The sequence below is a fragment of the Dermochelys coriacea genome, chromosome 4, assembly GCF_009764565.3.
Source record: "Dermochelys coriacea isolate rDerCor1 chromosome 4, rDerCor1.pri.v4, whole genome shotgun sequence".
Taxonomy (NCBI): Eukaryota; Metazoa; Chordata; order Testudines; family Dermochelyidae; genus Dermochelys; species Dermochelys coriacea.
In genome coordinates, this window is record NC_050071.1 from 140462338 (window position 1) to 140484661 (window position 22324).

At 55.2% G+C, this 22324-nt stretch overlaps 1 protein-coding gene across 3 annotated transcripts in view; it reads right to left on the bottom strand.

Moving 5' to 3' along the window:
• ADAM33 (ADAM metallopeptidase domain 33) overlaps positions 1-20442 on the bottom strand; it is a 78972-nt gene extending 58530 nt beyond the window's left edge. The window contains exons 1-2 of one of the 3 annotated variants that reach the window (XM_038399445.2): positions 20080-20442; positions 15231-15313 (exon numbers count right to left, since the gene is read on the bottom strand). In XM_038399445.2, the coding sequence (XP_038255373.1) occupies positions 15231-15313; positions 20080-20299 (303 nt within the window). In that variant the 5' untranslated portion in view covers positions 20300-20442. Of the gene's footprint in view, positions 1-3427; positions 4064-15230; positions 15314-20079 lie in introns of those variants that run through there. The other 2 variants (XM_038399446.2, XM_043512792.1) reach the window with 2 other exon arrangements.
• Between the last annotated feature and the right edge of the window lie 1882 nt (positions 20443-22324).

Here is a 22324-nt window from a genome sequence, read left to right on the forward strand (position 1 = left end):
ATTGATGGATGGCCACTTCTAGATTCCTCTACTCTACTGGGACCAGCAGGGTCCCTTGGCCTCTGACCTTTCCAGTGAGAGGTCCTCGCAAAGGAGGAGGAGAGAAGCTTTGTTTCCTTTGGGAGAACTGCCTGTTGGTGGAGAATCACAGAAGTGTAGGACTGGACGGGACCTCAAGAGGTCATCTAGTCCAGTCCCCTGCACTCGTGGCAGGACTAAGTATTTTCAAGACCATCCCTGACAGGTGTTTGTCTATCCTGCTCTTAAAAATCTCCAATGATGGAGATTCCAAAACGTCCCTAGGCAATTTATTCCAGTGCTTAACCACCCTGTCAATAAGGAAGTTTTTTCCAATGTCCAACCTAAACCGCCCTTGCTGCAATTTAAGCCCACTGCTTCTTGTCCTATCCTCAGAGGTTAAAAACAATTTTCTCCCTCCTCCTGGTAACAACCTTTTATGTACTTGAAAATGGTTATGTCCCCTCTCAGTCTTCTCTTCTCCAAACTAAACAAACCCAATTTTTTCAATCTTCCCTCATAGGTCATGTTTTCTAGACCTTTAATCATTTTTGTTGCTCTTCTCTGGACTTTCTCCAATTTGTCCACATCTTTCCTGAAATGTGGCACCCAGAACTGGACACAATACTCCAGTTGAGGCCTAATCAGCGCTGAGTAGAGCGGAAGAATTACTTCTTGTGTCTTGCTTACAACACTCCTGCTAATACATCCCAGAATGATGTTTGCTTTTTTTTACCACAGCGTTACCCTGTTGACTCATATTTAGCTTGTGAACCACTATGACCCCAGCTCCCTTTCTGCAGGATTCCTTCCTAGGCAATCTAAAGAACATTTGCAATGAAGCCCTGGGTGCCAAGCAGGGTGATGGGGGCTTTAGAGATCTACATAGCTTCAGTCCCCGTAGAATGGCAGCTGCTCAGAGCTGGCTGCCAGGCCGGACTGCATGTGCTGGGACTGCAGTGACACTTGGTTTGGGGAGGCTCTTGCGGAGATTAAGACTTAGACAAGCAAATACAGCTCTCCCTCGGCACCACGTATCCCTCCGAGAATCGCCCCATTGGCACGGGGCCGTTCCCACCCCTGCTTTGCTCATAACGGGTCCCACCTTACACTCAAAATGCAGGGAGCACCACAGACAGGAGGGACTTTGCCTGGACAAGGAAGAATCAGCCGCCAGAGCGAAATCCACTCCCGATGTATGGCTTTGCTTCCCCATCTCTTTGATCACCACGGACGCTGGTTAAAACTCAGAATGCAAGACGAGCCAGAGGATCTGCCATGTCTTCACCCCAATTCAAAGGCCCACCCATGTCCAGTGGCAAGCTTCCCCCTCTTTAATCAGCCAGCACTTCCCCGACCAAAGACAGCCCCAGCTCCCGGGATAAAGTACACCCCCAGCCTGGCATTTGGGGAAGCCCAAGTCCCAGCACATGGCTCTGGGCAGCCCACAGGTGCTGCTCTGGAGCCGGAGACTTCAGACTCTGACTAGGGAACCTGCAAAGCCCTGCTTGCCCAAGGCAGCTCCACGAGGCCCTCTGTGGTGGCAGCTACGAGGCCTCAGCGTACAGGCCTCCATCGTGAGCCACCGGGACAGGCCGTGGGTTCAAATCCAGGCCAGCAGTGACAAGCTCTTTGGTGGCCTGGGAGGTGAAAAAGCCACACCCACAAGTGGGGCTAATTACGGGCAGCCCCTACAGGGAAGTAATGGAGCAACCTGGCCGTGGTCTCTATGCCAGGGCAAGGAAGCTGGCGCTGCCACATCAGAGGGCTCCAGGCTGCCAGACCAGCAATGCTAAATGTGTAGGCCACACACCCAAGAGGCAGCAGTGGGATCCCCAGGCTCCATCTCCCTAGCGAGGCTGGAGTTTGTTCCTTATTGTGCTACTTTTGGCGTCGCCTGCAGGGCTCCAGGCCATCTGGGCAGAGGCAGGGCTCTCCTCAAGGAAGGCACAAATCTGCACGGAGTAGCCCAATCCAGAGACAAAACACTAAGGAAAGAAGATGTGGAGGTTCAGACACTCCAGGGACTGAGATTCATCAGGAGAAATTTGGGCCCCTAGTACAATGGGGGGGAGGGGGGAGAAGAGAGAGCTGAGCTCTGGTACAATTATCCCCTTTCCTTTCCTCAAGGCCTAAGTGGTTTAGGAGCCTGATGCACTCTGTGTGGCTCAAAAGCTTGTCTCTTTCATCACCAGAAGTTAGTCCAGTAAGAGGGACTCCTTCTCCTGCCTCGTCTCACTGAGAGTCTGAGGCACTCAGGCTGCCAAGGGGGAACATGCAAAAGCACAAGTGGCGACTGGGTGCCAGACTCCACCTGAATGCCAGGGGCAGTTGAACGCCCAGCTGCCATTTGTACCTCTGAAAAACCTGTCCCCCAAGTGCCTGAATTCCTCGTGAAAATGAGGTGTCCAAGGTATTTAGTCGAACCTCCACAGAACTCGGGAGCCATTGGGGATCTGGGCCCCCATGCTAAGCACTTGTGAAAATGGTGCCCCTGGTTTCTCCCCACCTCAGTTTCCCTCCGCACAGTGGGGATCCCAGCACTGCCCTGTCTCACAGGGGAGCCGGCAGAAGAAATAAATTAAAGACAGAGGGGCTTGGCCTCTATACACATCTATGCCAGACTCGCTGCCACCATGTGGGGCAGGGGACATGGAGAGCGTTAAGACTGCCAGGTGGGATGTTGCACCAGCCCCACTCCCGCCACCAGAAGATGTTCCCAGCTCCAAAAAAGGAGACCAGAGCACAGGGAAAATAATCCACGATTTCCCTGGGAGTCCCTTAGTCATTCCCAAAACATGGCCACTCGGCTCCCCGCGCCAGCCAGGCGCAGCACTGCGGTGATTTCACAGGGGGAGGGAGGCAGGGAAGCAGAGGGTCTCTCCCTGGGCGATGCTGAGAATGGGCTGTATTTTTAGAACATGATCTTATACAAACAGCGCTGCCTTGGCCAAACATGGTCTGTGCGTTCTTCTGTTCAATTCCTTCTACCCCCTAGTTGGGTCCCAGTTCTTCCCCCCATTCTTCCTGCCTCCCTCCCCCTCAAATCCCCCTCTGCTTTCCCCTTCCCCAGTGCCCTCTTGGTCTCTTCCTCAGTGGAGTTTGGCTCCTTCAAATTCCCCAGCAATTACATTGTGTTTGCATAAGCACATTGTTGGCAAGATGCTCTTGTCAAATTGAATTCTTAAAGGGCCATGCTCACAAAGCTGCTTCTCCCCTTCCTAAACACGCCCCCCCACCCCCCACACACACACACACCAGACTCAAAGCCCTTGGCAGAGAAGGTGGTTAAGGCCTGGAACTAGCATGCTGGTGCTGCCAGACTTCCCCACCCTGGGCCTCAGTTTCCCCTTCTGTGCCCTGGGGCTGGGATGAGAAGGGCTGAGGGTCACTCACAAAGGAAGATTACTGTCTCCTCTGGCCACGCACAGGGAACCGCTCTCTGCCTGCTCCATCCATCTAGTCCCATGGGGCTGGAGTCTGCTCCCATGGAACCAACAGAAGAGCTCCCATTGCCCTCAGTGGAGCAGGATTGGGCCCTTATCGCTGCACGCCACAGCCAGCCAGCCCCGACTGTCCAACGGTCTTCACAGGGCTTCCCCAAATCCTTGCTGAATAGAGATATTGAGAAATAGGTGGAGGTCAGCAGGGAGCCCTCCAACACTGGTCTGGCCCCTTTAAAGCCAGCTGCTCCTGCACTTCTGGGGTGGAGTGAGGAGAAGATCCAGGCAGGCCCCCCACCAGCTGGGCCTCGAGGAAGCCAGATGGACTTGCAGGTCCCTGGGGGAAGACGACTGAGCTTCAAGCCAAGCAGATGTTGACTCCCCCCAGGATTTTTAGTTCACCTGGGAGATGGGTTTTCACAAGATGCCCATGGAAATGAAGGGGACGGGACTGAGCGTTGGTGGACGTGGCAGCGGGGTCCGTCCACGTGTCGCAGGGCCAGTTGGCGAGGGCTCCTGGGTGGCCAGCATCGCCCAGCAAAGAGAAGGGAGCGGCAGGCTGTGCCGGCTGCCCCAGAGCCCCACAACCTGGCGCACCGGCTTATCCACGGGAAATAGAGGCAGCACCTGCCTTTAAGCAACCAGACGAGGGCACCGCCCCGCATCTGGGCGGGCTGAGTCAGACACAGGAAGCTGCCACCCGCAACAGCCCGGGACTGCAGCTCGGAGTCCTCGCCCGATTCTCAGCTCCTGCACCTAGCACAGACCGGGGGGCAGGGGGAGCAAAGGTGGCTTTAAGCCCCACTCCCCCAGGAGGAAGAGAAATAGCCCAAGTGCCCTGCACACCAGCCAGCCACCCCCTCTCCTAGCACACCCCCCCTGACACTGGGGGCCTGGCTAGTGGCTATGTCTGGGGTCTCATTTCCACCCCCTTCATGGTGCAAGAGTGTAACAGGCCACAGACCCTCCCCCAGCAGCAGACAGAACCAGTCTCCCCTGCTAGGTCTCTAGTCCTGGGGCTTCTCCAACAGGGGTCAAAGCTCGGAGACCGAGGGAGCTCTAAGACTGCCATCCATAATGGGCATAACCGCCCCATACTGGGAATTCCTCGCTGAACTGGGCGCATGCCCTGGAGCATGAAGATTGACAGCCCGTATCTCAGCTAGTGGCAGGTGGATGCTCCTCTGCATCACGGCAAAGCCCTTCGTCTCCTTGCAGCAATGAGCCCCACCCACCAGCTGTCATCTGCCGCAAGACACTTCCCAGCCATCCAGCCCAGGGAACTTAGGAGATGCTGGTGTTTCCACCACTGCCGGGGCTAGAAGCAAACTGGGGAATCCTCTCTCCCCGTGGCGCCTGCAGAGAGGGCAGGTAAGGGGTCTTGTTTGGGGGCACTCTCTGCACAAGACTCCAGCTCCAGGCTCCAAGAGCACGTCCAAAATCCATCATCGGCGGCCAAGTTAACAGCAGCTGGGGAAGGAGCCGCGGCATCGGAGACCCAGCCCCGGCGCGTGAAATTCAAGAGTATTTTTCTTTTTCAATCTGCTGAGAAAAACCTCAGAGCTGTTGATGGAGGAGCCAAGACCAAAGCCTTTTGTTTTCCTTTGAGGGGAAACGATCTTTGGTTCTCCACAGCCCGCTGGCCTCGCCCACGCCACCTGCACCGTCGCTGCACGGCTCATGACGCCAAACACAAGAGCAACTGTCGACCCTGCCCAGAGGCACCAGCTCAGGCAGTGCCAAAGCACCAGTGAAATCAGCGGCTGCTGGGTGCCTTACCCTGGGCACCGAGGCTGCCGTGGGCGCGCTGGAGAAATCAACACCCTTCTGCCCGCACGGAGGGTACATGGAAGTATTAACGCATGGCAAGATGGGTGGGTCTAGCTCCTGGGACCCCTCTGCGGCCTGGAACTCGGCGAGAGATCGAGGCCAGCTCCGCAGAGACAATCTTGCTGGTTGCATGCTGGAATTCTCAGCTGGAACATCACTCAACTGAGAGAAATCGTTGTATGGCTCCCCGTGACATGGGCCCACCTCCCCACCCAGAAAGGACAGTCCAGCGATTGGGGCACTCGTCCAGGAGACCCACACTCAATTCCCTGCTCGACCGCAGGCCCACGGTCCCACAGGCAGCAAGTCATTAAGGCCCTGATCCTCCAAGTCATGGAGGTATTGCATTGATTTCAATGCAAGTTAGGAGCCTAAATACCTCGGATGATCTGGGTGTTAGCGTCCCCGCACCATGGGGACAATGGCACTGCCCTACATCACAAGGGCGTGGGAGGGTAAATGCATGAAGGATTGGGAGGTGCTCAGATACTGCGGCACTGTGGGGGGGGGGGCAATGTAAGTACCTAGATCTAAGACAGAAGCAGGAAAAAACTCCGGGGTCTGATCGTGCATTGCCCTGTGCCTAGAATAGGCATTGACACCAGCACAGAACGAGTGCAAAGTGGGAATAAACCCTTTCCCAGTCAGAATGGCAGCATGTCCCGCCCGCTGGGTGCCAGCCTTCCAAGCAGTGCCGGGCACAGGGTAGACGGGGCTCAGCAGCCTGTACCAAGCGAACCCGCACATGAGAGATCTGGAAGAGGCTACCTATAAAATCCACCAGCCTCAGATGAGCTGACATGCAACTGATGTCCTCCCTTACACAATGTTTCTGGATCTCGTCTCATTGCATTGACAGGTATCTTGGCTGGTGCAGCGCTCGGCCGAGGGGCCGGGAGAGAGCAGGGCTGCTGGGATAGAGAAGGGCTGATCCTGCTGTTGAGTTTGGGGGAAAAGAGCCCAGCACCTTTTAAAATGACTCAGAATCTACAAGAATCTACAATCTTCAAGGCAGGGCCGTCTCTTACTAGAGGGTGGTCTGGCACCCCACACAACGAGGCCTGATTCTGATCAGGGCCTCTGGGTGCTGCTGGAGTACACATAACAGGAAAGAGGGTGTCGGTCGAAGAGGATCTAACAGTCTAGAATGATGAGATTTATACCCACCCTCCAACAGGATACCCACCTTAGATTTTTCCTCTGGGTTTTTGGCCCCCAAAGTTCAAATGAACTAGGACTTGGCTCTAAAATCCAGTTCAGGCCACAGGTCTTCGTAACCTCTAGCCCTTCTAGAAGGCTTTCCTATTCGAAGAACTTTAGAGGCACTAACTAATCCTCCCCACCCCCACTTCAGGAAGGAATTCTCTCTCCAGATGGGGAAACTGAGGCAGAGTACCTAGAGCCACGGGCAAGATCCCAGCCAGTTCTTCGGCCCAACAACTGTGCAATGATTCAGAACGAGGCCGGGTCTGGTTTGCTGTGAGACATTCACACACGCTGACCCAGCACCCAGTTCTGCCTATGCGGTTAGTACTAGGGCACAGGCCAGGATGGTCACACAGCCTGCTCTCGCTTTATACTGTCAGTAAGAGGAGATCCAGGCTGGTTCCTGCAAAACCATATAGCCTGGGATACCATTGTCATCAGGAGTAGCACCCAGAGGCCCCAGCTGAGATCGGGGCCTCACAGCAAGAGAGTCCCTGCCCCACAGAGCTTACCATCTGCACAGTCAAAGGGTGGAAGGGAAACTGAGGCATAGAGATGGGAAAGGACTTGCCCAAGGCCTACAGCATAGCAGTAGCTAAGCAGAGAACTGAACCCAGGTCTCCGGAGTCCCAGCCCAGTGCCTCATCCACAGGGCCACGCTGCCTCTTAGCTCCTCCCTCAGCCTGTTCTGCCACTCACATGCAGCCCACCCCTGCCCCAAGACGCAGAGTCACTGCAGAGTCCAGCTGCCCCACACTCCTCCCGCCAGGGCTCTGGCTGCCCCAGCCCGCTGCGCTCTCCCCTGAGTCACGGTGGGAGCACAGTGCACTCGTGGGTCTAGGGGGAGGGTGGCGGCTGACACAGAGGTATCTGATCAGAGCCACCGGGACGGCCAGTGACAGAGCCCACCCTCCGGCAACGTACAGCCCCTCTCCCCATGTCACCCCCACAGCAGAGGGGTGGCAGCTGGAAGAGCAGCCAGCGGGTTAGCCGGCTCTGTGATGCACGCAGAGCGAGGGGGAGAGAAAGGAAACAGGATACAAGAGACATCCACCCTGCTGTCTGTGCAGGCGAGACCACAGCGAACACGAGGCCACCCACATACCTGCTCCAGGGTGGGGCCCCCAGCAAAATGGTGGCAGGGTTAGTGCTTCTCCCTGCCTCTACTCTCTCCAACCACCAGGATCCTGCACAAGCTGCTACATGGGGAACAGAGCAAACCTTCCTGGTCTTGGGCAGATCCCGTCACTGTGCTCCTAGGATGGAGCTGAAGGCCACAGGGGAGCGCTGTGATCATCCGGCCTGACCTCCCTGCACACCACAGGCCACAGCCCTCCCCTGAATTAATTCCCCAAGGCCACTCGCTCTAGCTGAATGAGAGTGGATCTTCCTGCCAAGATCATCCGATGCCCAACAGTAGGGGATCACCACAAGCCTCGGCAAGCTGGTCCAAGGGGACATTGGCTCCTCTGGTCTGACCTCCTGTGCATACCAGGCCGTTAAACATTGCCCAGACACCCCTGGATTGAGCCCAGTGACGCTAGCTAGCCCAAAGCATTTCAGTCCTAGGAGACTGGTGCTGCGAGCTATGGAGAGAGACCAGGGGAGACAGAGGTGCCACCAGTGCCACGGCAGGGAATTGATGAGGTGAGCTGTGGCCAGATGATCCACCCCAAGGTCCCTGGGGAGAAATTCCTTCCCAGCCCCACATCTGGCCACCAACGTGACCCTGAGCACGTGAGCAACACACACCAGCCAGCATCTAATAAGTGGATTCTCTGTCCCACCTCAGAGCAGTCGGTCCACCGGTTCTGGTGCCCTGTCTCCAGCCGAGCTAATCTCTGATGCTCCAGAAGCCCGAGGCGGGGGATAGGATGACAGGGGGAGACAATACATCGGATCATTTGTGCATCGGGGGGGGAAAAAACTGTTCCTTCCTGACCCCTTCAGGTGACCGGCTGAAGATGGAGATTTGGTTATAGGCACAGTGTTAATGCAGAACTGCAATTGTCAAGATGAGCAGGTTGAGGACAGGCAGGAACCTGTTCTCCCCATGGCCCAAGAAAGAAGGGGATGAACAGGGGGATTCATAGATTGACAGACGGGACCACCCTGACCATCCAACCCAACACCCCTCTTCCCCCACGCACACAGGCTGTGGAGTTGCCCCCAGAAACCGATCTTAATGACTCCAAGCCATGGCGAGTCCCCCACCCGCCAGGGAAGCTGTTCCAATGTCTAATCACCCTCGCTGCTAGGAAACTACGTCTTACTTCAAGGTTAAAATTTGGGTGTCCTCAACTTCCAGCCACTGGATCTTGTTATGCCTCGATCAGCCCCCACAACAGATACCTTTGCCATGCACACAGGCCAGCGATCAAATCCACCTTCACCTCGAGAAGCTGAAAAGGTCAAGTCCCTTACGCGTCACATGCTTGTTTGCCAGCCCCTGCATCATTTTCATGGCCCTCCTTTGAACTCTCTGCTGTATTCCCACAGCCTTCTTGATGCGTGGGAATCGGATCAGGACCCAGCCTCCCCATGGAAGTCTTGTCAATACGGCTTGTAGAGGCAAGATCACTTCCCTACTTCTCTGGGATATGGCCCTGTTTACATATCCAAGGATGACGTTAGCCCTTTCGGCCGCAGCATTGTGCAGAGAGCTCACGTGGAGGCGATTACCTGCGACGACCCCAAGTCCTTCTCTCAATCCTTGCTGTCTATGACGGAGTCTCCCATCCTGTAGGAATAACCTGCATTCTGGGTTCCCAGATGTGTACATTTAGCACAGTGCTTGCTGGCACCCGCTTACAGCGCAGTCTGCATTGCTTGGCAGCAGTGGCCTGTCCTCTTCATTATTCACCACCACTCCCCCAGTCTGCATCTCGTCGGCAAACCTGATCAGTGATGGGTCTCTCTCTCCTTCCAAGTCATCAATACAGGTGTTAAATAGCACAGGGCCAAGAACCGGGGTGCTCAGAGCTAGGGGGTGCTGCGTAACACAGCGTGTACCCTGCAGCTCACCTAGGCAACTAGGCCTATACTCTCCTGGCTGCCAAATGGAGCCAGGTTGGCACCGACTGCCTGAGTAGCCGCTCACAGTGCCAGCCTGCGGAGTGGCAGGGGAAAAAGGAACATCCCAGCCTTGGGAAGGTTGGCTCAGAGCAGAGCCTTCCTGACCCCTCGCTGGGGAACTGCCCTGCCTAAATCTGCAGCAGAAATCAGGCTCTGTAGACACTGCCTCCCCTCCTGTTCAGCATACGGGGCATGGGGGGCTCAGCTCTCGGGCATGAACTGTGGTGTGTGGGGGGAGCAGTGGGGCTGATGGGTGAGGGATGAGAATCCCCATCCACCACTCAGAATGGCCCAGCCCAGCCCCAGGGGAGGAGCAGCCATGGTCCCCACCACCCATGAGCTCCTTTGGTGGCACTGGGGACTGCATGAGCCCTTCCTGCCCCACCCACTGGGCCCCGCTAGCTGCAAGTGGAAGGTGGGGAGAGCAGCTGGAAATCATTTTCACCATAAGGAGGCTCAGAAACTGGCCCCAGCCACTGCACCTTCTTCTGACATTCCCTGGGTGGATCAATGGTTCCAAGAGGCATGGGAGAGACCTGCGAGGGTCCCCTCCGCGTACAGCCAGCGGCTGGGCCAGGGTCCTTGGAGACTCTCAGCAGGAGAGACATGATTCCAGGCCATAGGGGCTCCCGTCCTGCCTTGAGTACTCTCTGGGATGTGTGCAGGCTAGCTGGGCCCACGGCAGTATCTGTGGGCATCACAGTGGGTCACAAGACAGTGTGAGGGCAGGATGGGGGCCAATCAGTGGAAAATCCATCTCTTTTGGCCCTGTTTCATGTGGCTCAGTTCCAGCAGGCCCTGCCTGCGTCTATCCAGGCCAGGAGTGCAAGTGGAGATGGTGAAAGAGCAGCAAGCTGCCCTCAGGGCATATCACAAGCCCAGCCCATGGAGCCAGTGCTGAGCTGTTGGGGACTCTTCCAGCCAGCCCAGTCTCCTCCCAGCCACCTGGGACACAAGGGATCAGCCCCACCACTGCCCTACTCTCTCCAGGGGTCAGGCATGCCGTCGGGGGTATAAACCTCACCCCAAGTGCTCTCCCCCCTCCAAGTGCCCCTTGTTTTAGGCTGCAACTTGCTTCCATCCATGTTCCCGGGGCCCCCAGGCAAAACATTGAGGCCCCACCATGCTCCTTCCCTACCTGTGGCTGGGCCCTTCCCCCCACAATCCTTCCAGGCACCCACATCCCCCTGGCCTGTAATTTCCACCCAGCCTGGGGGCACCTGCCCACACCTCATCTGAGGCCTCTGGTGACAAGTGCACACACAGGAGCGGAGCCAGAGCTCCAGACCAGGGAACGGACTGGTCGCCAGGCCCCAGCACTGCCAGGGAGCCAAGGGCAGGGCTAACCTTAGGGCTGCCCTGGCCTTTGCTATTGTACTGTGAGATCCAGTGGTCCCAACAGGGAGCTGGGAATCAGGAGACCCGGGTTCACCACAAACTCACTGGGTGACCCTGGGCAAGTCACTGCCCCTCTCTGCCTCAGGTTCCCCATCTGTAAAACAGGGATAATGCTACTGACCAGCCTCACGCATGTTCCCTCGCTACTTGCAAAGGCCCCAGGGAGCCAGGGCTGGAGCGGGGCCTTGCTGAGAGCAGAAATGCAGGGGCTGTGAGCACTAAGCCAAGGCAACACCCTGTCTAAGGACAACCCAGGCTGCACACACTGGGATCCCGTGTTCTATGCAGCCGCAGGTGCTTTCCCATCATGCTTGACACTCGATGGCTTGATTCCTCCAGGACTACGCCAGCACTGTCCAGGAGCTCAATAACCAGGAACCACTCTACTGGAAGAGGGATCATCTGCCTCCGGAGAAACAGAGGAGTCCTGGGGGAAGCTGGGATGTCACCACTCCGGCCACCTACTCGTCATCCCAGAGCTCCACTGAGCCCAAAGTCTCAGCCAAGCTCCCGTCGACCCAGGGAAAGGGGGCTGGGGCTGATCACGCTCCCCTGCTCTCCCAGTGCTGCCCTGTTAGAACAGAACAGGGTCAGGAAAGAATTGAGCATGGGCTCTTCCTGGGACCATCACCACTTGCCTTCAGACACCAGACTCATCTCCTTGGCCCTTCGTTGGGGTTGTGCCTGCCCCTAGAAGCTGGGACCCCAGCGTGCCAGGCATGGTACCAACACAGAACACCGACAACCCTGCCCTGAAGAGCTCACCCCCTACAGTATCAGACGGGGGAGCACAAGTCAGCCACGGGATGACCCCGCCCCGCCACCCGCTGGCATTGGGAGCGAGGAGAACTCCAGCTATGCTGGCAACACAAATCCATCCTCGTTCCAAGCTCCAGCCAGGCGGGGCAGGGTGTTATTCTGTTACAGTCTGTATGGGTTCGGAGTACAAAGGGGATTGTTCCATGACACATCTCCAGGCCTCTAGGGAGAGTGGATGCAAGTCACCACTGAGGCAGGAAGGCAAAAAACACTAGGAACCAGGCTATCCAGGCTAGAAAGAACCTAACTTGGAACTTGTAAAGCACTCATCAAGATGGTACCCAATCACCTAGTCCCAGCTCTGCCACTGATTTGCCCCATGACCTTGGCTAAGTCACTTCTTCCCGCTCCATGCCTCAGTTTCCTTATCTCCAAAACAGGGATACTCTTTTCCCAGCTCACAGTGGGGTTGCGAAGCCGAGTTCACTCGTGTCCCCACAGCACGCAGAGACCCTAGTGTGGCAGGTGTTAGGGAAAAGCAGAATGTTATTGGCACAGGATTTGGGGTCCTGGATCCTTGCCTGGGTCCATGCCTGGATAGTGCTAACCTCTGATGCTTTGAAGGAAGGTACCTAGCCAGATGTGCACGGCCATATGCATGGGTGGGGAGGAGGAGATGCCTTTGTGCCTCTGGAGGCTGGCAGCACGAGATTCGATTCCTTACCGTTCTGAGCCACAAATCTCATTAGCAGCCTGGAGGTTATCCAGCCCCTACTCAGACCCAGCTGCCCCTCCGGGCAACAGGTACCTTGCACTAGCCCCGCACCCACTCCGTCTCACACGCTGTGGTCAGAGCCTGAACTCACAGCATGAATAGTAACCAGCCCAGCCCAGCCACGCCAGCAGCAGCATTGGGCTTCTGGCTTCACTGCACGCGAACCAGGCTGTGCTGTTCCCTGGCGGGCTGGGGCCATGCCAGCTCCAAAGGGGTCCTTCATAAAACAGGTGGGTTCTGACCATTCACGTGGCCTCATTGAGTCTAAGCAGGCTGTTTGATTGGTGGGGTGGGTGGGGGGGCATAGGACAGAATATGCAGAGCCCTGTCCTTGGTGTAAGCAGGGGGTTGCCTCGAAACAACTGTCATTCAGAGCCAAGATCCCACGGTGATGGGCACAGTACTAAAGTCCATTTTAGATCTAGCGCCTGGAAATTCTGATCCCCTGAGATTGCCGAGAATGCAGATCTGCCCTCCCCCACCCCCAGCCCCAGCCCGGTTCCCACAATCCACCCCCCTGCCTACACACACTCTTCCTGCTCTCAAGCCGCACTCCCTCCCCGCCAGGACAGCTGCCTTCTTGTCTTGCGCTGCCTGGAGTCACTTGAGGCAGAACAGATGCCAGGAAATGAACAGGGGTCTCGCCCCTCCCTCCTTGTAATCCCGCTGGTAAGTGATGTTTTAACATTGCCGCTGATGCCCTGTGCAAAGCCAGGGCCCCAGCCTGTGCCTGCGCACACACACACACACACCCCCGATTCAGGTTCGGTCTCTCCCAGCATCTTCTGAGTGAATTCCGGGCAGAGGAATGTAAGCAGCAATATAAATAAACTTCCTGGCTATCCCGCATTCCCCGCCTCGACTGCCCTCTGGCCTATATATAGACCTGGGCCCTCTCCCCCTCGCTGCTGTAATTCACTGGGAATGGAGTGATCCCTTCCTAGGAATGGGCCATAGGAGCCATAGCAACCCCGCGGGCTAAGGTGGGAGAGTGCCTGGTGCTGATCCCCCTTGCTACAGGCAGGGAGAGGAGCCAGTCGTGGAATGCAGCTGCTGGAGGAAGACATCTCACCATGGAATTCAATCATTCAAAAGCCACTAACAAGTGCAGCGTTCCACCCGGGTGCTATCACCCCAAGGCCTCAGAGTGCTTTACGAGACATCAATCAGGCCTCACAGCCTCGCCAAGGAGGTGAGTCAGTAACATTGCCCCCATTTTACAGGGGAGGGAAAACTGAGGCACGTGGAGGGGACATGAGACAATTGACCCCTGTACCAGGGAGCCGGGGGGGGGGGGGAAGGACGGGGAGGGGAGGAACCAAGATGGTGAGCACAAGAGCATATCAAGCAGCTGAGAGGCCAGCTGTTTGAGAAGAGTGGCAGCACCCGAGATCTGGGATCCAGGCCAGGTCCTGGCAGGACCTGGGAAGGTCACAGAGCAACATCACGCAAAACACTTTTTTTTTTTTTTAAAAAAAGGGAAGAATTGGTGACTGCACAGGCAGCTGTGCAAATGAAGGCTGCACCCGCCATACAAGCAGCGCATGCCAGCCAGCTGGGGCTGCCCCAGGCACTGCTCAGCACTGTGTCCACCTCTCCAAGGTCACCTGAACCACCGTGGTCTTTAAGGGTTTTCCCGTGTGTCCTGGCCCAACTCCAATCAAAAGTTACATTCCATCCTCCTGTGTCCGCCTGGGGGTGCATTGAAAGATGTCACCTCCCCCTTCCCACCTACAGACCACCACATAGCCACGACAGAACAGATCCCACGTGCCACTCACCCAACAGCTGCATGCTACTGATCCCCGCACACAGGGTCTTTAGTGCTTTGGGATCCTTCAGGATGAAAGGCCCTATATTAAGGAGGCTATTTACACAATGGCGGCCTCACCCAGCCCCTCCAGGCTACGTACACATCCGTCTGAAACCCAAGGCCTCCTCCTCACAACTGCTCCTTGTATGGCAGGAGCAACAGGTAGCCACAAAGATTCTAGTAGAAGTAGTCTAGTAGAAAGACAGAAACAATCTTGCTGAGACAACTGATGCTTTCTAGGGGTTTCCCCACCAGAGAGACAACTGCACGAGAGCCAGATCTTCATTACCTGCTGGAACAGGAAAGAAGTCTTTTCCCCCTGCCACAGCAAAATCCCCAGACAGCCAGGAGTCTGCTACTCTGCCCCTTACCCAGCCTCTCGTGTCTGAGGTGCCCGTCTCCTCAGAGTAGCCCTTTTCCGCAAGGAGCAGCAGCAGCCTGAACTATACAGAAATCTAGTCAGTATCCTGGCTGAACAGCAGCTGTGAAAACTGACCTAATAATCTGGTGGAGTTCTGTTCCAGATCCAAACCCACAGCTGGTACTTACTGCCAGCAGAAAATTCACACCCTAAATAAAAACTGGCCTTGGCCAAAGCTCTGAGCAGCAGCCGAGGCGCTGGGGCTGCCGGTCTGTAGGGGCAGGGGGACAGCCTTACACTGCACCGTGGGGAGAAGGTTATTTCAGCAACCTACAGGGCCAAAAGATCTCTTCAAAAAATATATCTCACAGCTCAGATTGTGCAGATATTGACTTCTTAGCCCCACACACGGACACTGGGTAAGGAGAGCTTCCCACTCACAATACAAGAGCGTGTTGCTCAAGCCCTGGCTTAACCCTTCATGTCCCAGGCCACTCAGGGCATGGGTGGAGGGGGAAACCAAGAAACACACACGCTTTGAATCTCACCCACCTTTTCGGCCACGCTGACTGCTCGCTTGCTGCGTCCTTTCAGAAGCCAGTGAGGAGTGACCAGTTCTCCGTGCAGTGGCAGCCCTGCAAGCGAAAACGTCAAGGTGAACAGGTGCAGAGAACACGGGCAAGGGTTCTCCCCTCCCCATAAGAGAACATAATTGAGAGAGGGGAACATTTCTCATTCATGTGCTGATGGTTGGACTCCCCTCCGACTGCAGTGGCAGAATGTGGCTGAGGAATCCAGCCTGGCAAAGCCCTTTGAGAACTCTCTCATCTATTTCAGGCACTTATATGACAACTAGGGTACCAGACAGCAAGTGTGAAAAATCAGGACAGGGGGAGAGGGGGTAATTGGAGCCTATATAAGAAAAAGCCCCAAATATCGGGACTGTCCATATAAAATCAGGACATCCGGTCACCCTAGTGATAACACAGGCCCTAATGTCTGAGTGTCTCACAATATTTAACGGGTCCTGGTGGTTTCTCCATCCCTGGCAATTTCAAAATCAAGACTGGGTGTTTTTCTAAAAGATCTGCTCTGCTTCAAACAGGAATTACTTCGTCAAGGGTCTCTAGCGGGTATTATTCGGGAGGTCACATTAAATGATCACAGTGGTCCATTCTGGCCTTGGGACCTACGAATGTGTGTACTTATTCCCCCTGTGAAATAGGGAAGTGCTGTTCTATAGATTACAGGAACTGAGGCACATAGAGACTAAAGTGTCTTGCCTGAGGTCACATGGGAAAAATATTGTGAGAAAGGGGATTGAATGCAGGTCTTCCAATTCCCAAGCTACCATTCTACCCACTGGCCCATCCTTCCTCTCAGGCAGAGCACCACCCCCCTCCCCGAAAAGTGCTACATGAATGTAACAATCAGTACATTATAATAATCTGGTGGAGCTCTGTTCCGGATCCAAACTCACAGCTTGTACCTAGTGCCAGCACAAAGCCTGCACCCCGAATACAAACGTATTGCTGGTGAAAGACGCCAGACTGCCCACCTGGAGACCACAATGCTCTAGTGAAATCACCCAGCAGGCATAGCACTGGCAGCAGCAGGGAACGCATGCTGACCCCGCTGCATCAGTTTGCTGTAGCCCTATCCTGAGGCCACATCTAGAAGCCAGAGGGGAGAGCATTCAGCATGACCCAGTGCAATCCTTGGCTTCTATACCAGCAAGGAATTTGGCCCATGGAATGAGTCTCTTCACTTCATTTCACACCGGTCACCAAACAGCCGAAAGCAACAACTTTCACTGATTTCCAACCTGTATTAGAGCCTGCAGCCTAGCGGCGAAAGGACCTGCAACCCATCACCACTTCCTCTGACCCATCCCAACTCCCCAAGATAAGGCAATGCGTGTAGCCCCCCTACCCAATTAGAGACATGAGAGTACCCCAAGTTTTCATAAAAATTCCACTGCATTTGACTGCAGAATAGTGACTGATGACTCAATTTTATAAACAAACAAATCTGTTGTTGCTGAAGAAACATGTGAAACTTGCAAAACAGCATAAGATCCTGCAAAACCTCAAGTGATGGGGACACTGTACAAACTAACACATTTTCAGTCAAAGATTGGATTTAGTCACAGCCCAAAGGGGAGGGTTTAGGATCGGAACAGCAGGGCTCCTTAATTCAGGGTCCCACCTGCTTGTTTCAGTTCCTCGGTGCGAATATCTGAAAGCAGACTGGGCTGGGGGAGATGTGAAGGGTGGAGTATGTGAAAACAAGGGTTTGGTCTAAAACCAGCTAAAGATTTGGTCAGAAACTACATACACATTAAAACCAAGGCTACGATAACAAAGATTATCAAAAACGTAGCTGTGTCAATGTTGCACAGACTCACCGTTTATTAGGCCATCTTGCCTGCCCTGCCCCATCATACAGACCACAGAACTTCCCTGAGTGAATTCCTGTTTGAACTAGAGCAGATCTTTTAGCAAAACATCCAATCTTGATTGCCAGCAACAGAGAATCCACCCCGAACCCTTGGTAAATTGTTCTGATGGTTAGTTATCCCCACTGTTAAAAATCTGCACCTTATTTCTAGTCTGAACTGGCTGGAAGCTGAATCTAGACCAATGGATCTTGTTCGAACATTGTCTCTATTGCTGTAGGAAGTGACTACATTACAGGTGTTACAATGGCACAGCTATGATGCCCTACCTATGCCACTATCGTGCCATAGTGTAGTCGCTTCCTACAGCAACAGAAAGGGTTTTTTCCTGTCGCTGTAGGTAATCCACCCCCCCACGCCCCCCGAGCAGAGGTAGCTAGGTTGCTGGATGCATTATTCCATCAACCTAGCCATGTCTACACTGGGTTTAGATCAGAATGGCTACGGCACTCAGGGGTATGAATTTTTCACACCCCCAAACACCATACCTATGTTGACTGAACTTTTAAGTGTAAGCCAGGATCTAGATTGAAGAGCCCTGAAGTCTTGTTCTGTAACACGAATATGACACTGGGTGGGTCTGAGATTTTTTTGTTTTCTCAAAATGGTAGCTTAATAGATTGCACGAAGAGCTAAAATAAGGTGGCAAATTTATGAGCAGCTTTCGTGGGAGAATCTCAACGTTTTTACAAACACTAATTAAGCCTCAAGCCTCTGGAGGTAAATGACGCTCTCCATTTCCCAGGCAGGGAAACTGAGGCACAGAGCGGTGAAGTGATTTACCCTCAAATTACAAAAGGAGTTGCTGCCAGAGCTCGAATTAGAACTACAGGCCAGCATCCCAACCCCTAGGAATCATTTCCCTTTGTGGTTTTCTAAGGTCTCATTACAGGATACCCAAAAAGGGAAGGAAGGGGAAAAGCAGAACTAACTGTTTCTATACTGCTCCTGCCCTTGCTCAGAGGGTCCGGATTCCTGTCACAACTGGGGGCAATCTGTGGCTTCAGATTTTTGATGGAGGCTGAAATAATCATTATACTGAAGAGGCCAAACAACAATGTAAAGAACGAACAAGTTCAATACCCAGGTTTGAAACCTCCAGCTATTTAGGGAAGCTTCCAGGAACCCTACAGAAAGGCTCCGAGGCCCAGATCCTCAAGGATATTTGATTGATTTCAAATGGATTACCTTTGAGGATCAGGGCCTTTCCATCCATCCAACTGAGCAGGGGCCCTAACCTTGCTGGATATGCTGCAAAGCCCACCTTTCTCCAGGGGTGTTTGGAGATAGGATGGGACACGGGGAGCTGTTTATAGTGATTACTTGGGGGGCCTGTGGTCATATCATAACGGCTGTTCCTTATTATGTTAGGATCCTATCTGTGCTGAAAACTGTCCTTGCAGTGAATGGGAGGGGCTTAAACCTTGACATGGGACCTTGTTAAAAATCTAAATCAAATAAATTACAATGGGACATTTTTTCCATCCATCTCCCTGTTTTTCAGGGAATTACATACACGCCCCACCCTCTTCTGCAAACATGCTCTCCAGGAGCGCACCTTTCCTGCATTTGATATAGCTGTCATTATTTATTTGCATTGGGGGAGCGCCTAGAATCTTCAGTTACAGAACAGGGCCCACTGCAAGGTGCTGTACAAACACAAAGGCAGTCCCTGCCCCACTCGAAGTAAACTTTCCGCTCCCCCTTCACAGCTCCCGCCTGCCCCCAAACTTGATCAGTTATTTTTGCCAAGCCAGGATCCTGCCATGCACCCAGTTCTGAGGGTCCTTTTCACATGCGGCTGCTCAAAACCATACGGTGTGTTTTCAGAAAGAAAACAAAAAAACCAAAGGATACAAAATTGTTTTTGTTTCATTTCAAGCAGAAAAATCTCATTTCATTTTTCTGGAGGGAACCCTCCCAGAAATAGAGACCAAACCAAACATTCTGGTTTTGTCAATAGCAGAAAACTTCCAAGGTAACAAAAATTTTCCCAGAAAACGTTCCTGTCCTTCCAAAAAGCTGGTTTTCATCTTAAAGAGGGTGCACAAGGAAACCTAGCTCCTGGTGGCTGGGGTAGCTGTGGATTGAGTGAAGGCTGTGAGCCTCTCCACCCCACCCTACTGATGGTCACTGGGGTGGGGACCCCGTAGAGGCGCAAAGGGCCACTGACTGCGATGTCCGACGGGGCCCCCGATGGATGGGTCCCCGGAGCCGATATCTGCAGGGTGAGGGCTCACTAGCCCAGCCCAGGGCAGAGGGAAGTTGGCTGCGAGCAGCAAGCCGCCTCCTGATCCCCCAGCACGACCATATAGAGGCATGGAGCGGAGCCCGCCTGGCCTGGGGCCGCAAAGCGGGAGCCGCTCTGCTGGGGCAGCCGCCAGCCCGGCTGGGTTAGCCAGGAGGAAGATACTGCAGGGGACCCCCGCTGCTGTCACCTCGCCAGCCACAGTCCCCGCTCCTGCCCAGCGGTCTGCCGGCTCCAGTCAACCTCCGAGCGCCCTACCGGGCTCGCCCATGTGCACCCAGGCGCATCCACCTCCCCGCCAGCCCGACCCGGGGGCAGCCCCTCCTCCCAGCCACACCCAGGGGGCTGCAGCCCATGTGCACCCGCCTCCCTCCCCCGCCAGCCAGACCCGGGGGGCCCACCCCTCGCCCGGGGGCAGCTCCCCCTCCCAGCCACACCCAGGGGGCTGCAGCCCATGTGCACCCGCCTCCCTCCCCCGCCAGCCAGACCCGGGGGGCCCACCCCTCGCCCGGGGGCAGCTCCCCCTCCCAGCCACACCCAGCGGGCTGCACCCCATGTGCACCCTCCTCCCTCCCCCGCCAGCCCGACCCGGGGGGCCCCTATGGGAACATCCCCCGCGGCGTGGCCCGGGCCCCTCTCTCAGGCCAGGGGGCCCTTGGGGGCTCTGCCCTTGCGGCCGCCCCGCTGTCCCTTACCTGGTGCCTCGGAGGCGGCCGCGGGGCCGGGGAGCAGCAGCAGGAGGAGCAAGAAACGCTCCGCAAAGGGTCCCGAGCGCGTCCTCCGGCAGCAGAGCGCGCGGGGACCGGCCGCCTCCATCCCCGCGGCGCGCTGCCCCCTGTCCGGCAAGCCCGCTGCGCTGCCTCGGGTCTTATACAGCCCGGCCTCCCCATGCCCGGCCCGGGCGCCCGGCTGCATCCTGGGGCTTGTAGGCGGCGGGTCGCGGCGCTGTCCGGGTTTCGTGCTTGGCCCGGCTGCAGAATGAGAACCAGGCGCTCTGCGAAGCGCCCCCCGTGGCTGCAGCGACGCGGCCTGGGCTCTGTGATACACGCAGGCTCAGAAGCCCAGTCCCCGAGGCCGGGCCGGGAGCACAAAGGCCCCAGCATGCGCGCAGACACACGCCCCCCCCTCCGCAGCACACACACCTACCTAGCGTACATCGTCCCCCCAACCCCGCACTTTTTTCTTGCTCCAAACGGCCCAGGTGCTATAGTGTTTGGCTAGGGCACAAAGGGAACAGCTGTGACTTTCCTTTGCTGCAAACTTAAAGCTCCAAAAAAGGAGAAAATAAAAACGAAAGGGTTCATCTCCTATGGGGAACTTCTGAAGCTAGGCCAGGAGAGATCCAAGACGGTCTCCCTTTAGTTTCACTTTTTACACTAAAGATGGGGTCCGTTTCAGGTAGTCATAGGTTTATAGGTTTCAGAGTAGCAGCCGTGTTAGTCTGTATTCGCAAAAAGAAAAGGAGTACTCGTGGCACCTTAGCGACTAACAAATTTATTTGAGCATAAGCTTTCGTGAGCTCTATCCGATGAAGTGAGCTGTAGCTCATGAAAGCTTATGCTCAAATAAATTTGTTAGTCTCTAAGGTGCCACAAGTAATAGGTTTATAGGTGTAGATGTATTGCTATAGATTTTCTCTCTACACAGGGGTGGGCAAACTATGGGAGCCTCCAGGAGCTCGAATGCGGCCCTCCAGCTCCTGCTGGGGAGTGGGGTCTGGGACTTGCCCCGCTTCCACACTCCAGCCAGGAAGTGGGGGCGGAAGCTGCTCTGCGCGCTTGTGCAGAGGCTCCCGGAAACAGCAGCATGCCCCCCCCCCCCGGCTCCTACGTTTCGGGGCAGCCAGGGGGATCCCCACACAGCTCCTGCCCCAACCACCACCCACGCAGCTCCCATTGGCCAGGAACTACAGCTAATGGGAGCTGCAGGGGCGGTACCTGTGGACAGGGCAGTGCACTGTGCTGCCTGATCATATCTCCACCTAGGAGCTGGAGGGGGGACATGCCGCTGTTTCCAGGAGCAGCTTGAGGCAAGTGCCACCTGGAGCCTGCACGCCTGACCCCCTCCCACACCCCAACCCCCTGCCCCAGCCCCCCACCCCCGCACCCTGAACTCCGCAGTTCTGGGCCCACCCCAGAGCCCTCCCTGCCTCCCTCCCCCATGCCCCAGCCCAGAGCACCTTCCTACATCCCATATGAGCCCTCCCCCTCCCCCCCACACCCCAACCCCTGCCCCAACCCAGAGCCCCCTTTTGCATCCTAAATTCCTCATTTCCGGCCCCATCCCAGAGCCTGCACTCCCAGCTAGAGCCCACACCCCCTCCTGCACTCCAACCCCAAATTCATGAGCATTCATGGCCCACCATACAATTTCCATACCCAGATGTGGCCCTCGGGCCAAAAAGTTTGCCCACTCCTGCTCTACACACACCGTTCCCATTGTATACATAGTACTCCTTTTCCTGCCCTTGACTAGCTTACAACTCTTCTCCAGGGTGGAGCAAAAGCATGAATGGCTTGCGGCAACCATTCAAACTGGGTGCCTCTCACTTTCCTTTGCAAATGTGCCTGCCAAAAAAAATACACGTGAGTCCTGTTCATCGCTACAAATGACTTGACCGCTTTCGAAAGGTCACAGATATTCCTCCCCCGGGGTTCAGCTGATGTCAGGACTTTTCTCAGGATGAAGGGAATATATTTTTATTTAGCTTCCTGGCCCCCCCCACTCCTTTCTTGAACTTAATGCCCCAGTTGGGTGTTAGCAGAGCAAGACAGAGCCATGTCCCCTACACATTGCTGAGATGTAAAAACAGAGAGATCACCTGGCACTTTTCAGAACGCTATTTTTTGTTTAAATCTGTGCTGTAGCAGAGGGCTGCATAGATTTAGCTAAATCAGCATGCAAACCGGTCCTCAGAGTAAAGAAGAGTCTCAGGGAAGC